The following is a 15,233-nucleotide window of genomic DNA, read 5'->3' as shown; positions in this document are numbered from 1 at the left end:
GAAAGAAGTAATTTATTTGTAAATGCAACGATAAGGAACATCAGGCTTCATCGTTGGTGTTAGTTCATAGGATAGGCAATGGGTGGTCTTTCAGCACTGCACCGTATCACTCACCACTTTCGAAAAAAAACCGGACTCTACACTTCTAAAACACCATGCAAGGCGCTTATAATGAGTATATGCTTTATCGAAACTCACAGTCTCAAGCTACACATTTAGACAAGTTAGTTCCATACACACACTAAACAATACACACAGTCCACTGTCGACTTTTCTTCAATAGTCGATAGTAATAAAAAAAGGGCATAGAAATGCTCCCACATTTTTTTAGTAGAAACGATAATCTCTCCTCGCACATCCGCACATCTATCGCACATCCTCTCGTAACCCATATGTATCGTTGCCAGCTCCTCCCTTGCAATTGCAGTTGTATTTGTACTGCTTGCGCACTCGTAATCTGGATCGTTGTCTGGAAGGCTGTATGGATCTTCTTGGGGAACAAAACATTCTATAATTACCTTTGTCTTCACTATGTACCACTATGCTTTTTATGCACTTCATTCCTTCTCTCACTTTCATACTCTTATTCTTCTGTGAGATCTCAATTGTGATTCGCACAAGCACATGTCAACTCCAACCATTCTTCTCTAGTTCCCCTTTCTCAAAGAAACCCTCTTCTGTAACTGTAACTGTATCTCTATCTCTATATCTATCTCTATCTCTACCACACACACTCTCTCATCCTTCCTCTACACCACTACAACGCAATCCTTCACCCTACCCAGCTCTCTGCAGTTCGCTAATTTTACTCGCTCTATCTTCTACCAATTTGGCACTCCCAAGAAATGCCCTAAACAGAATATTAGTTGGCCGCTGGCTGTTGTTGTATGCTGTATGGTTCTATCACGGATCGTATTGAAATTAGGCTCGTAGACGTGGATATAGGTATACTTAACAATTTGTAATTCAAATTATTATCTGTATATATACTCTCAGATATATATTGTTTCATCAGTTACTTCTCAACATTATATCTTCATTTCATATACATTTTTTGTAGTTGTTCCGTGCTTTATTTTGTGTTTGGTGTTTTGTACTGGTACCTGTTCTTGTTATATTTCCCATTGCGTCTTTGTTAGCACCACCATAGTTCTGTTTCTCACCGTACTGTTCCGGGCCCTGCTAGCACCTGAAATCAACTGTTTGCCGCTTGCATTGTTGACACATCTGTGCTAAGAAAACCTTTTGGCTAGTCCCCATTTTCAAGGCTTAGACTGCTACAGATCCAGGGTCGAAGCGAGAATACGTCACTTAATTGTTCACTTTGTCTTTTCTCATTGTGTCTGTTTGTTGTCCGATTCAAATCAATATCCGTCTTGATCTTGATTTCTCCATTTCTAAAATATAACGACCACCACCGTCTTTACACTTGCATGTTTCCGTAAAACCCAATCAAAGCAACAACAATAACTGAAACTCCTCAGTATCAATTTCGAAAGCATCCCCAAATAATCCACTGAAACCACTGAAACACTCAATGACATCGCCTGCGATCAATGTCTACTCCAAGATCTTCAGCGCCCAGCACACCAAGGATACCGCCTTCTACAAGTCTGTCTTCACCACCCTGGTTCACCAAGAAGCGCTCTTGTCTGTGCTAGTTGCTAACTCAGAACAGGCTGCGCAGGGAGACAACGGAAGTCACAACCTTGCTATACTAAGAGCACTCTTTGTTCATGGTGTCAATTTCTTCTCAGACGCCATTAAATTCAAAGAAACAACCGATGATAACATATTACCAGATAGTCTTAGCAACGGGTCGTTGAATGACTTCCCAATTGGACGTGACGCCTCAGTTAACACGACCAATTCTACTTCCAATTCTAATGGCAGCTCTGTGTACTTGAAGGATTCCCGAGTTGGTAACAACTCGCACAGACTGTCAGTTGCCAATGTTGAGCTCGACAATGGGGGTGATGATATCACCTCTCTCAACGGAAGAGTAAATTCTAACGTGCCGGCTTTCGATGAATTCGACGATGGTGACGACATCACGACCTTGAACGGAAATGTAAAAGCAGCGAGTATGCCCGTCATAAGTGTCAATGCCAAATCAAGAAGAGAAAGTGCAGTAAGTTTAGGCAGCACCCCAAGCTTAGCAATCATCACTAACAATGACCACATTGACACTCCTAATGAATTTGAAAACATAGACGATGGCCTTAGAGGAGAATTGGCTGCAAATATATTACTCATACTTCAAGTATGGTTCAAGAGTATCTGTGACTCCAATGAAAGACTCAAGAAAAGTAAAAACAGTCTAGGAATTTCATCTAAAACTGATTTAGCAACAAAAATCTTTTACCTTCCTGGAACTCAACAAGTCTTAGATGAAAATTCCCTTTTAGGATTGCTATCTAGATTAAAGTTCTTTCTCAATAGTGCAATTGAAGAAATTGAGGTGTCGGAAACAGGAGAGTTCAGCTATTTGCTAGCAATAAAAGAAGCCGTATATTTGATTGCAGAAATCAACAAAACACTTTTTGCTTCGTTGACAATACATAAAGAGTCTACGAACGAGTTTGTGGTGATAAAAAGCCTTATTTTCACATTCTGCAAAGTGGATTTCTCTGAAACATTAGATAGAATACTCACTCTGACCAATCCAAGAAAAGTCCTGGATAGTGATGATTACTATTCCAGAAGGAATAAGAGTAAAGGGTCCACTGCTAACGGCTCTGTCAATGCTAGCAACTTAGACTTGGCTGAGCAAATGGTTGAATCAGGATCTAGTGTGAACATCAACACTTTCATAAAACCTGTTGCATACGAGTCGCCCAGGATCAGATTATCTTCGGAAACTCTCCTCAAAGTTTATATCATTATTGACACTCTAGCCAATATTCCCACATACTTACTTCCAGTAACATCAGTTTCATTATCGTCAGATATCACGAATATGGACCACGAGTCTCCAAACCCTTACGAGACATTGTTTGGCTTTGTTAAGGCGTATGATCATGAGTTATATGTTCAAGAAATAAGTCTGAGGCTCGTGCCAATACTTGCGTTGGACTTCAACTATTGTTATGGTTTCAGAAGTGACTTATTAGAAGATAATTTGGGTAACAACTCGTTATTCAATTGGTTGACTGCAAACAGATTTGCGAACAACTTGTACTCTGAATTCAACACAGCAGAGTTTGTAACAAATCTTGCAAAAAATGGCAGTTTGAGTTTACTTAAAACAGCCAACGACCCATACTTGCAGGAAATTGAAGGCATTTACCAAAACAGGATAAAAAAGGAGAAACAAAAGAACGATGACGACGATATTCTTGACATACCCGAATTTCTACCAATTGCGTTATTGATTTACACTTATAGTAAAAACCCTAGTTTCCTAACCAATTTCTCAAAACAAGCCTATCCGATCCACCACAAGATAGAAGATATACAGCCTACAGAGGACACCACTGTGGAACTCTATGAAATATGGCTTTGTGTCCTATCGTATGTTTTCCAATATCAGTATCGATCCGTTGACTTGCAATGGGCTGTTCGCTTATCATTGCAGGTATTACTTAGGTTAACTTCAAGATACTCCATCGTCAAAAATGAAAACTTCTCTATATCTTTGGTAGAAAATGTGAAGAACTACCAAATTAACGAGTATAAGTGGAAGCTTTCCCACCAGAAACTTCCATTCATACCTAACAGTAATGGTAGGCTTGGGATCAAATCTAGCTTGTTCTACATTCTAGACGTCGTACAAAATCTTATTCGCTTCAATATGAATAACAAACTAAACGTGGTTAACTTTAAAATGGCTTTAAATGTAACCTTTCAAGTTCTTCAAGAATTGCATGACGACAGGGAAATCGAATTAGGAATGTATTCTTGGATCGAATTTCACAATTCTCTTTTCAACCTCTTGAAATTCATCAAGAAGCAGAAATTAGCCACCTCGAAATATTTTGTTAGTTTGGGGCAAAACGGGTTAATTGACTCACTAATTGAGGAGATTCTTGTTATTATTAACTTTTTATTGCGGAGAAGATTTAATGAAGTCATTCAGGTATCGGATGAATTGAATAGTGCTAGAAAGTTTGGCCAACATGCCTTTACATCTATCAATTATGACTTAGTTTATCATATTTTGTTGCATTATGAGGTCATCAATGACTTGCTTGTTCTGTATAATCTCAGAAGAGCCCGATATTTATCTCATTTGAACAAGTGTTTGACATTTTTTGAAGGAGAATTTCATCTCACAGAAGAGTCAAAGATCAACGAGAAAGATTCTAAAAAATTGGACTTGTTTGACCACGATTTTGACTCGCCTATTCTTATCGCAAAGATCAACTCCTTTACTTTGAACGAGATAAACCCAAACAAATTAGAGATCTTCGCAGACAGCAACGCAATCAATCACCTGGATCGAAATTTAGATATCGTGTACAAGAGTAAAGAAACTTTCAAGTATTCTAACAAGGGTTATGATGCAGTATTCATTAGTGATCAAGAGTTAGTCAAGTTATTCCAAAATGTATTTGCTGTGGCAATAGGAAAATAGAATAGATTCTTGAGAGTGATGTGACCATTGCAATTTGAATAATCAACACATGCATTTGTCAAGTGTTTTGGTGTGGTGGTGAAAAATGTAGTATATTTATTCAATAAAAGAAATAATTAAGCGATTATAAATAATTCTACGCCAGTAGTCACAAACAAAGATAACATACAATTAACTAAGAATCTCAATTACGACTATGTATATGGATATAAATTCGATACCTGCTAGAGGAAACTAATATTAACGTCGAACTGTAGCATAGTATGCTGCAGCTGATCAAAGGAAAGCAGCAATACGTTAAAAGACGATAGACGAGTCCTAATTTCAAAAGTGAACTACAATCCAATAAGGTATAGAAACTCTGCTAATTCGTTTGTAATTACCATAATGGAAAGCAAGCAGCATTCGATCAATAGGATCATCAAAGTACGGATCCACACATGCATCTTCGCACTTCTTCCATTGCCACACCTCTCATTTTACGAACTGCTTCAACATACAACACTCAAATATCCCTCTCATCATCTAATAACCAACACTGATCAAGTAGTCAGCCAACTTCTCCACAACTGTAGTAGCTTCTCCGGCTTGGACACCAGATGGATAGTGGGCCACTAAGATGGCCTGCTTGGATCTTACGGCCACGACACCCTCGGCTTCGTGCTTACCGTAGATCGATCTGTCGTCAGCTCTTAATAAGAAGTACTTCTGGTTGAGAACGTGTAATCCGTGAGCCTGGAGTCCAGATGGATCGTCGAATCCCTTGGCGAGTTCGGTAATCTCATTCTGTTGCAATTGGAATCCAGAGGAGACGGCCCAGAGGGAGTCTCCAGCTCTGGAGTATAAAGCGGCCTTATCAATTTTGCCCGTTGCGACCAAGTTGTCGGTGTATGCTTGCCACGACATGTTATATTTAGAAATTCAATTGCTTAAGGAAGAAAAACTACGTTTGAACAACAAAGAATGAACACTGTGTAATCTCCAATGCTTAACACAACATGAATCCCCTTTATAGTTTTTCGAGTAAGCGACGATTTTGTGTCTGATGACATAAGCGATTATGTGAGGCACAGCTTCCAGATCAGGTACTGAGTGCTCCAGAGTTTTATACTATGGGGAAGAAGGTGGGTGAAAGGAGTAGTGCAATGGTAATGCTGCAGAGCCTATGGATGTACTACTCTGACTCAGGAATGGTAATATAGTATAAATGAGAAACATTTGACTAAAACTTTGGTCTTTTGTCTTAATTATGTCGTCAATTACACTGGCTTTACGAGACGAATGTATTGCGGCTGTTAGAATATTGTGAGATGTGTCACAATGTGGTAGCGGGAGGATATCGGGGGTTCAATAAAGAGTTGACGATCATCTGTCGTCAATTCCTTTATATCTTTTTTGCCCATTTGGAGATGTCTTCTTTGGTGTTGGTAGATACCACAAACCGTTCTGCAATAAAAAGAGTGTATGATTTTGCAACCATGTATACTTCATTTTTTGGCATAATAGTTACAAATATAGATTGAGACTGGCATAAGAAGTGTGTATTGATGATCCGAAAATGTATTGATTGGAAATACCAGCAACGAATAGTTAATGCTAGTCAGCCGACATGAAGGTAGAAATGCTCAAAAGCTCAAAGAGCACCACCTACCAAGTCTTTGTCATGAATAGCAACCAGCAGCAGTGTACAGCAACATACAACAATACACAGTAGCAACATACAGTAGCAACATGATTCTTAAAAGATCTGATCAGGAGACTCCTTCCACAATGTAATTCAATTTTTTACAGTAATATATAGTAGTCAGCGACACATGCCAAAGATTAAAATACAAGAAGTTCTCTAAACTTTCAAGCACAACATTGGACCTTTGTTATCTGTAGTAGTAGGTTAATATGATGTATTTTCTTGTTCTGCATAATACGTGTTGCAAAATCCTGTTTTGAACAGAAGCTCCCAAGAAAGAGAGTTTACTGTAGGTCAACGGATATTCCTAAATTGTGCTTGGATACAAATTTTCTGTTATGTATCTGAAAGTGTGTCTGAATGTGTAATAAAGCAAAAGTTGAGTGAATTCATACATTTTTTATTGATTTTTAAAAATTTTAGTTTAAAATATAAAATAATGTCTTTTAGCAAGTTATTAATGAAAGAATGAGATTATGAAATAATGACGAATGCCAATTTACATTGTGCTAACTATTCGTTGTAATTATACATTAAAAGATACTTTTGCTTACTGGAACATCATTCGACTAGGCTAAAGACTGCACTTGAATACGCCTCTTTTTAAGGGCGGGCTCGTCCAATTCGACCAACCCATCATCCTCTTCGTCAATAATCACAATAGCGTCATTTTCGTTGACCACTCCATCAACTTGTTCTACATCCCCGCCCAGCTCTTCTTCTGTTTCCACACTCTGGTCGTCTCCTACAGATTTCTTTGGTCTGAGTTTAAGCTCAGGTAATACGTGCTCGCGCTCTTCGTCTGTAACTTTCACATAAAGTTCCAAGTTTTCCAACCTGTCATTCTCATCTTGGACCAAAATGAGTTCACCATCGCCAATTCCCCCAATCTCCAGAAGCTTTTTCTCAACATTGTCATCAAAATCAATATCATAAACAAGTCTTGATTTTCCCACAATCACTGACAAATCACCTTCCTCATATCCGTATTTCTTCACCAATTTTTCAACAAGTTCTCCCAAGGTAAGTGTTTGCCTTTGCTCTTCAGTTATTTGAAATACTCCTCTAGATAACAACGATGAACTTGGGCATTTTTCATTAGGGGACACTAATGCTGCTGCCGTTATGTACTTGTTTGGCTTTATACTTATGAAAACTGTCGAAGACTCTTTGGAGATGGGAGTGAAATCAACACTACCTGTTTGATCATAGTTGTATTTGAAATAACGGGTACCATTCAAGCTTGAAAAACCAGAAATAATTGCATTCGTTGTTGCAATAGCAGGAATAATATTTCCTGCGATTTGCTTAATATCAAATTTTGACATGATCGGTATATTAAAGATAGAAGATCTCAAGTTGGCAGCGGCAGCAACAAAATTGAGGGTATCTTCGTCGTCTTTATCGAAAGATATGAACAGCTCCTTACCTGATTTAATCCGTCTTTGGAGAATCAGACCAGACTTATACAATACATATATGTTTTCCAAAACAGTCCACACTTTGGTATCATTGATAAGCAAAGACTGGTTAGAGATATCCGAAAGCATTCCAGTTACAGGTGCTTTATATGTAGACCAGTCCAAGGGAGTAGGCTTTTTTCTAGATTTCCACAACGTATCGATCAATAGCAACCTTTCAATATCACCCTTGAATATTTTAAGAACCAACTGTTCTATGAATGGTGAAGCATCTGTAGTTTTAATCAGTTTACGAAGTTCAATAAGCTCGTTGGCCTCTTGTGCCAAATTCTCTATTTCCTGGGCATCATCTGTCTCGTTCTGAATGGTTTCTGAATTACTCAAGTCAGATTCGGATTCATCAAAGAGTTGATGAAATAAGAATTCTTTGGCCCATGTTATACAATGAACAGGAAGTGATGGAGTGGATCTGATCGTACAAACTGGATAGGTTTTTGGAGTCACTTTGGCCTGACAATCAAAGCATTCACTGTAATAAGGGTAGATGGGTTGGATCTGACCTTCGAATCCAGTAGTTCCACTTTCCATTAGGGGCTTTTTCAAAAACAATGCCATTTTATTCACATATCTACGAGCTTCTAAATTATCCAACGCGTTGTAGATAAAGCTGAATTGATCCCACCATGAAAGAGGAAATTGGGTTGTGTCCATGATGTTGCCATGGTGTGGTACGAGCTTTGCGTTGAAATAGTTGAATGATTGGACTGCTTTAGCAATAGTGAGCGACTTGGACTTGTCGATGTCCTTCTTTCTGAACAAAAACTGTCTATTGAGGTTGGAGAGCGTCACCGTATCAAGGTCAACTATGTGAATTTCTCCGTAGCCGCTCAAGAGTAAGTCTTTCAAGAGCTCACATCCTATGCCACCAGCTCCAATCATTATCACTTTGGTGTTTGCAAGTCTTTCCAAACGGTCTTCGCCGAGGACTTTCTTCAAATACGTATTTCTAGCCATTGCCAAAGACTTTCCCTCTGAGTTGAACTATCAATGACTAATTTCAATCCACTACAATTGACCCTAGAAGACTACCTCCTTACCAATGCCACTGCTGAACAAGATGTAGAACGTTACTTTAACAATAAATTCACCGTGGACTTTGCTTCCTTAATGATTTTGGTGGTGTGAAATTTCGCGCTCCGAAAAAATGAAATTTGACGTTATCGACAGGATAAAGATGGTACAAGCATCGAAGTGTAATATGGTGGTGTAGTGTAGGAAGGGAAGTGATACAGAGTAATGAGTCAAGATCTAATGGTTATGACTCGAGAGTGGAGTAATGGGCTGAAGGCATTGGTAGGGAGAAGTCTTGAAATTCAGAAGGAAATTAAATCATTTTGTGGTAGGAATTGATGTCCCTATAGAGTGTATTTTATAGCTGCAAAATGAGATTTGAGTGAAAAAAATGAGACTGTGTACCTTAACTATGGACATACAGATTTATTGACATTCAGTAACACGAAAAGATGAGAAAAAGCGGTATAAGTAGTAATTATGGAGATCAAGAAGTACAACAAAGTCTACGATACTAGTCATTTGTCTTTAAATAACCTTTATTGATAACAAAAAGTGATTTGCCATAAATTGACATGAATAACTTCGTATGTAAAATTACACAAAAAAACTCCTTCTTCCGTTTAAACACTGGTGAACAAAGACCAGACACCCTTCAAGTAGCCTACAATCTCGTCTCCTCCTAATTTCGATTCTCCGTACAATCTATCGACGAAACTGATAGGAACTTCACCAATCTTGAAACCTAAAGATCTGGCTCTGACCATCATCTCCATCTGGAAAACGTAACCCTTTGATTGGGTGACTTCGATAATCTTGGCTAAGACGTCCTTCTTATATAATCTGAATGAACCAGTCAAGTCAGAAACATTTGGTCTCAATACCGTGGCTGCCAAAAAGTTGGCTCCTCTGGAAACCAACTTTCTCTTCAAATCCCAACCGAAGACACCTCCATCTCCGGCGTATCTAGTACCGGTGACAATGTCAAAGTCCTCGCTCTTTTGCTTGGCAATGAACTGTGGGATTGCTTCAGGGTGGTGGGAGAAATCGGCATCCATGATGATGACGAAGTTACCGGTGACAAACTGAAGACCGTGGACGTAAGCAGTACCCAAACCCAATTTTCCTGCTCTGGCTCTCAATTGAATATGTTCTGCTCCAAAAATATCGATAAGCTGTTTGGCGACAACCTGGGTTCCATCTGGGGAGTTGTCATCAACAATAATCACCTCCCAGTCAATTTTATGTTCCTTGAACGTCTTGGCCAAAAGATACACCAAGATAGGAAGGTTTCTTCTCTCATTGTAAGTTGGTAATATCACCGAATATTTGTCTGATCCCATTGTAGTGTTTATTCTTCTCTTAGAATGTCCGTACCGTCAAATGCCACACACCAGAGTAAAGAAACACCTATATACTTCTTCTACACTAACTGTTTATTGTTTGAAAATTACGTGTCTTCAAGTGGGAGGTGAGAGGAGTGCATACTGTATGAATGCAAAAAAGTATATGCTGCGGTACGGATGTGGACAGCTATATAGAGAGATTTTGCAGTCAAAGATGACAAGGGAGTATGGTGTTCATAGCAAGTGATATAATCAAGAAATGGTCAAATATATAGGAGAAAGAAGGGGATAATTTTCTAATTGAGATCGGATTGAGTTAGAAGCAAATAGAAAGGTTTTGAGTGTAGTCGTTAAAAACAACACTTCACGTCCACATAGACAAGGACCTCATAAAGCCTTGGAGCCCTGCTTCTGGTAATTCGAAAAGCCACCAATGTTTAAAATGAATTGGGAGAGTTGCATATACTCTGTATTATCATTGAAATAGAGAATACAAGTACTACCACACAAGGAAATCGAACGAGAAAATCTCCAAGTTATGCTTACACACCTACATGTCCTTTGATTGTACCTCTCTTTTATTCATAGCACTCCCAATCTCCTCCAATGATATATATATATACATACACTTAAAAATCAAACTAAAATGACGTTTACGTATGCTTATGAAACGAAAACGAAAACGAAATATCCTTCAAATATCAAAATGCAAAATGCTTTATAATCAATGCCCTTATCATCCGCAAATGTGGGATGCATACAAAAGCCCTGGTCATTTAGCCTATGCCTTTAAGACTAAATTACCAGCTTGATAATATCCGTCTATATTTACCGTAGAAATATGCTCGTAAACAAAACCAAAGCTTGGTCGATACGACTAGCTTCTTCCCATGACCAAGCATGCATGATTAAATATCAACTTGTTTTACTACTATTATTATGTTACAATTATTTTGTTGCTTCTATTGATTCAAGCTCAAAGAATTCATCTGGTTGGCAAGAACATTGTATGATTGGTTGATTCCTTGCCCCTGGTTATTGATTACTTGGTTTCCATCGTTGCCCATTACAGGTGCAGAATAAGGAGCTCCAGGGCCATTTCTGTTGAAGTTGGCATTTACCGATTGCTGTCCACCGTAACTAGGGTATAAACCCGGAGAATTGTTCACAGAATTGGAGTATTTCTGTTGATTAGCCATTTGGTTCAGTGACTGTTGTTGGTGTTGGTGTTGGTGTTGGTGCTGGTATTGTTGTTGTTGTTGCTGCTGCTGAACCAGTTGTTGCATCATCATCAATTGCTGTGGCAATATCTGATTAGGTGGTTGAGGTGTACCGCTTCCACTTCCACGCAAGCTAGAGTTATTGTACTGGTATTGATGACTTTTTTGTCCATTATTGTTGTTGTTGTTGTAACCACTTACAGAACCCCCAAGAGAATTATTTCTGGATTGACGCAGTTGGTTTGTATTTTGAGAATGTCCATATGGATTAGCATGCTGTGGTTGAGGTTGCTGTAATCCCATGAAACCATTACTCAAATTTAACGGTTGACCACTAGCAGTTGCAGCTGCAATAGCAGCTGCCGTGGAGTTCACAGAATGAGTAGCATTGGATTGGTGATTGTTCACTGCAAGAACGGGTTTGGAAGCACCACATTTCAAGCAACATAAGTTCTTGGCAAAATTATGGTACATACAGACATCACACTTCCAGTCACCTGCTCTGAATGGGACACTATTATTGTAGTGCAAACGGTTTCCGTGATTGTTATTATTGTTGTTGTTATTGTGATGATTCTGGTTGTTGCTATGATTATTGTAGCCATTATTTAAACCATTGTTAGAGCTATGGTGGTTTGCATTGGTATTCTGTCCCATGTAAGCAGACGTAGTGTTTCCTTGCTGTTGACTATTAGCGTTGTCATGATAAGCATTTGCTCCGTAGTTGTTTTGATTCAATACAGCTGCAGCAGCGTTTACAACAGCAGAATTCAACGCAAGCTTGTAATTTGGCTGTGCTCCATTGTGGTTGTTATTTTGACTATTGGAACCAGTAGAACCGTAGTTTCCGTTATTGTGGTTATTGTTATTATTGTTGTTGTTTCCACGACGGGTATTCATCCCATTGTGACTGTTACTTGTAGTACTAGTATTGGAATAAATGGACTCCTGGATGGCGACGGCACTAGAAGCGGGAAAAGAACATCTGAAACAATGTGTTCTTCTTTGAAAGTTAGAAAAACCACAAGAAGGGCAAGTCCAGTCACCAGGTCTAGGTCTGTTCTTGGATGGCGGGAATGGAGTTAAAAGGTCGCTTGCCTTATCCAATATTCTATTAGATGATGGTTGGACTTCAATCGCTCTGTCATTCAAAACACGGCCATTCATAGACAAGGATTCAGTTGCTTCTTCGTGAGTAGCAAACACTGCAAAACCAGCAATTCCTTTGGCTTTGTGTGGGGAAACTGTAGCAGCGTTTATGCTGGTGGGTTTTGTGGTGTCTACGGATTCTAAATTTTTTAATGTCCAGAAAGCGATGGGTCTACCACCATACTGGGTGAACCAAGACTCAAGTTCTGATTGTGTCGTATCAATTGGAAGATTCCAGAGATATAAAATCTTTGAGCGTTCCGATAAGAAGACGTTAACATCTTGAGCTGAATCATAAGGCTTCGTGAGAACAGTAGCATGCTCCTCGATAGGAATCGACTTCTTAATCAACTGGATGAGCATTTTAGTGAAAACATTGACGGTAGCCAAAGTTTTTGTTTCGCCCGTGGAGGAGACATTACTAGCTGTAGCTGTAGCGTTAGCTTGAGCGCTAGCGGAGCTAACACTTGTGGTACTAGCTGCTGTAGAATCAGTAACAATATTGGACTGGCTCGTAGTAGCTCCTTCTGTAGAGAAAACTGACGATGCCAGAGACGAGGTTGGGGGAGGTGTAGACGACGAAGACAGTGGAGTCCTAATGAAGTCCTCGCTGGCATCAACTTCGACCTCTAATGCAGTAATAATATTAGAGAGGGAAGACGCAGTGTAGCTCAAAGCTTCAGGGTGGGATGTCTGCCACTTAGAGTATTCCACCAGCAAATCAAAAACTCTTGGATGCTGCAAATATGGAGGCAATACAACGGCCTTATCCCTAGCTTCTCTAGGTAACTGCACTCTCAACTTGCTAATGTCAAAAGTAATCAACGAGAACTCCTTGTTTTCTTGAATTATATGCTCTTGAACATACAGATCAAATTTGACAATTGCATCTTTGAAGGATCCGGCGTTTCTGACGTGCTCCCACGAGATTCTGTGAAGTTGCGAGCAGTAAGGTGTGATTGGAGTATTCACAGGACGAACTAAAACCGATTCTTGATGCAATTTTTCAAGCGTTGTAGCGTCAACTACTGACCAGGCGAACTCGATCAACTCTGTAGAGTCTTTCGTGACGTAAGTAGTTGATTCATCACAGGTTGTTGCGATAAGTATCACTATGTAAACGTCACTCATCGTTCAAGTATATTTTGTAGTATGTTTCGGGATTAACCGCACTCTTTTGGTGCTTTTATGTGAAGATATCTGAATCCAGTCAGTATTCACTACTGTAAAGAATAACAAGCGCTAGAAAATCAACCAATGTCCACTAAAACGATACACAGGAATCGCCAAATCGTATGGTTTTCTGATGACACCTACTATCCGACGACAGTATCACTATACTATTTGCGGATGTTGCAAAATCTGGCTTGAACAGTCAAGACGCTGAAGATATACCACCAAACTGTACTGGTAACAGGACTTTGCAAACGTCTTATTTTTTTTTCGACGATAAAAAAGGAAAGTGAGAAGGTATTTTATTGTCACGTGACGGATCATGTGACGTAGATATTAGACGTAAAAAACATCACGCTGTGACTTCTGTGAGGGTGGCAGATATGAAGAAGAGAGACAGTGGGTGGTTGATGAAAGAGACAGCAGAAGGCACGGCCACAGAGATAAAGGGAACTGGGTTCAAAACTGGGACTTTTTTTTGAGCCCATAATTGGACATATAATCAAGAGAAAAGGCACACAGATAACAATATTATTGAATATTCCATTCCTGTAATAGACGAATGGCAATGCGGTGAATACAGAGAGATCAGTGTTAATGTGCAAATTTCTCGTAATTGGAACGGCTTCAGTTCAATAGTATGTCAGATTAGCGAGAAACTAAGTGTGTCTTAATGTTTTATAGCACCACAAAGACGCGGAAAATGCGACTGTAGGTCCGTCGCAATACCGCATTTCCATGTTTTTGTCATTTTGTTAATCATCAAGACAAAACTTAGGAATGTCTGCAGCAGCATAGCAACACGTCATCGTGTGATTACCGCGTATAAGTACAGTTTCGGTACGAAATCTGTCCGGCCGCAAATTGGAACTTTACAACGGCGCCCAGATCTACTACAAGTGGAGGAGCGATGTGGCTGATTCGTGAAGCTGGGTCATGACATGGCTTTGCAGCATATGTATCCCAGAAAGGAGAGGTCTCAATTGAATGGCAACGGTATTTCGGAAATTTTCAATCGCTGATCGTTCGTGGAGTTATTTCTAAATGTCCCCATCAGCAACGAGAGAAAAATGGTTCATTTCTTTAACCTGGTGACCGTTCTATCTAGTGTATAAAATTCTACATTAACATCATAGCGTTTTATTCATAGCGAATGAATCCTCAGTATTCCACCAGTGACACATTTGCACTTTAGCCGTGGTATCTCTGTCACCAGCTTTTTGCTGCGAATTCAGACTTTCCACCATTTAGACATACATACCTAACAATGTCGCCCGCCCACTATTGTTTGTTTTTCTCGCTCTGTTTACGTCTACCTCTGGAATCATAATACTGCATTATTATTATACCACCATATTACAACAGTTTAAGTCTATATGTCTGTCTGTACACCATTAATATCAAAATTACAATCCCAGTAATAAATAATATTGGAATATTCTAGAGGCATCATTTGTCGTATTTTGATTTCCGTTCGTGTCGGTGTTTTTTCATTTCCGACATTCGATTTTTCAGTTCCAGTTGTGTTTCAGTCCTTTGTTCCTTCTCGTAACTTGCTTTGTCTTTGCTGCCAACAGTCCCCAGCAAAGA

At 39.3% G+C, this 15,233-nt stretch overlaps 5 protein-coding genes across 5 annotated transcripts; 1 reads left to right on the top strand and 4 right to left on the bottom strand. All coding sequences in view use genetic code 12, as the record gives it.

Annotated features, from left to right (window-relative positions):
- Window positions 1–1,537: 1,537 nt before the first annotated feature.
- On the top strand, window positions 1,538–4,702 carry RJT20DRAFT_106765 (uncharacterized protein; the record flags this gene model as incomplete). The annotated part of the gene is made up of 4 exons (XM_064915733.1): window positions 1,538–1,821; window positions 1,894–2,084; window positions 2,133–2,684; window positions 2,787–4,702. 4 exons carry the CDS (start codon window positions 1,538–1,540, stop codon window positions 4,574–4,576), a joined length of 2,817 nt encoding a protein of 938 aa, XP_064774145.1. The 3' UTR covers window positions 4,577–4,702.
- Window positions 4,703–5,535, bottom strand: PFY1 (profilin). Its single transcript, XM_064917101.1, has one exon. It carries the CDS (start codon window positions 5,480–5,482, stop codon window positions 5,102–5,104), a length of 381 nt encoding a protein of 126 aa, XP_064774144.1. The 5' UTR covers window positions 5,483–5,535; the 3' UTR covers window positions 4,703–5,101.
- Window positions 5,536–6,658: 1,123 nt separating this feature from the next.
- UBA2 (E1 ubiquitin-activating protein) lies at window positions 6,659–8,899 on the bottom strand. The gene has a single exon (XM_064917100.1). The coding sequence runs from the start codon at window positions 8,696–8,698 to the stop codon at window positions 6,833–6,835; it is 1,866 nt and encodes a 621-aa protein (XP_064774143.1). The 5' UTR covers window positions 8,699–8,899; the 3' UTR covers window positions 6,659–6,832.
- Window positions 8,900–9,275: 376 nt separating this feature from the next.
- DPM1 (dolichyl-phosphate beta-D-mannosyltransferase) lies at window positions 9,276–10,159 on the bottom strand. Its single transcript, XM_064917099.1, has one exon. It carries the CDS (start codon window positions 10,096–10,098, stop codon window positions 9,379–9,381), a length of 720 nt encoding a protein of 239 aa, XP_064774142.1. The 5' UTR covers window positions 10,099–10,159; the 3' UTR covers window positions 9,276–9,378.
- A 904-nt stretch (window positions 10,160–11,063) lies between these two features.
- On the bottom strand, window positions 11,064–13,866 carry NRP1 (Nrp1p; the record flags this gene model as incomplete). The annotated part of the gene is made up of 3 exons (XM_064915864.1): window positions 13,027–13,866; window positions 12,084–12,930; window positions 11,064–12,002 (listed from the first exon to the last, which is right to left on the bottom strand). Exons 1-3 carry the CDS (start codon window positions 13,599–13,601, stop codon window positions 11,064–11,066), a joined length of 2,361 nt encoding a protein of 786 aa, XP_064774141.1. The 5' UTR covers window positions 13,602–13,866.
- Between the last annotated feature and the right edge of the window lie 1,367 nt (window positions 13,867–15,233).

Source organism: Scheffersomyces xylosifermentans, assembly GCF_036884685.1.
Source record: "Scheffersomyces xylosifermentans strain CBS 12540 chromosome Unknown RJT20scaffold_4, whole genome shotgun sequence".
Lineage (NCBI taxonomy): Eukaryota > Fungi > Ascomycota > Pichiomycetes > Serinales > Debaryomycetaceae > Scheffersomyces > Scheffersomyces xylosifermentans.
This window is presented reverse-complemented; position numbering and strand designations above follow the sequence as displayed.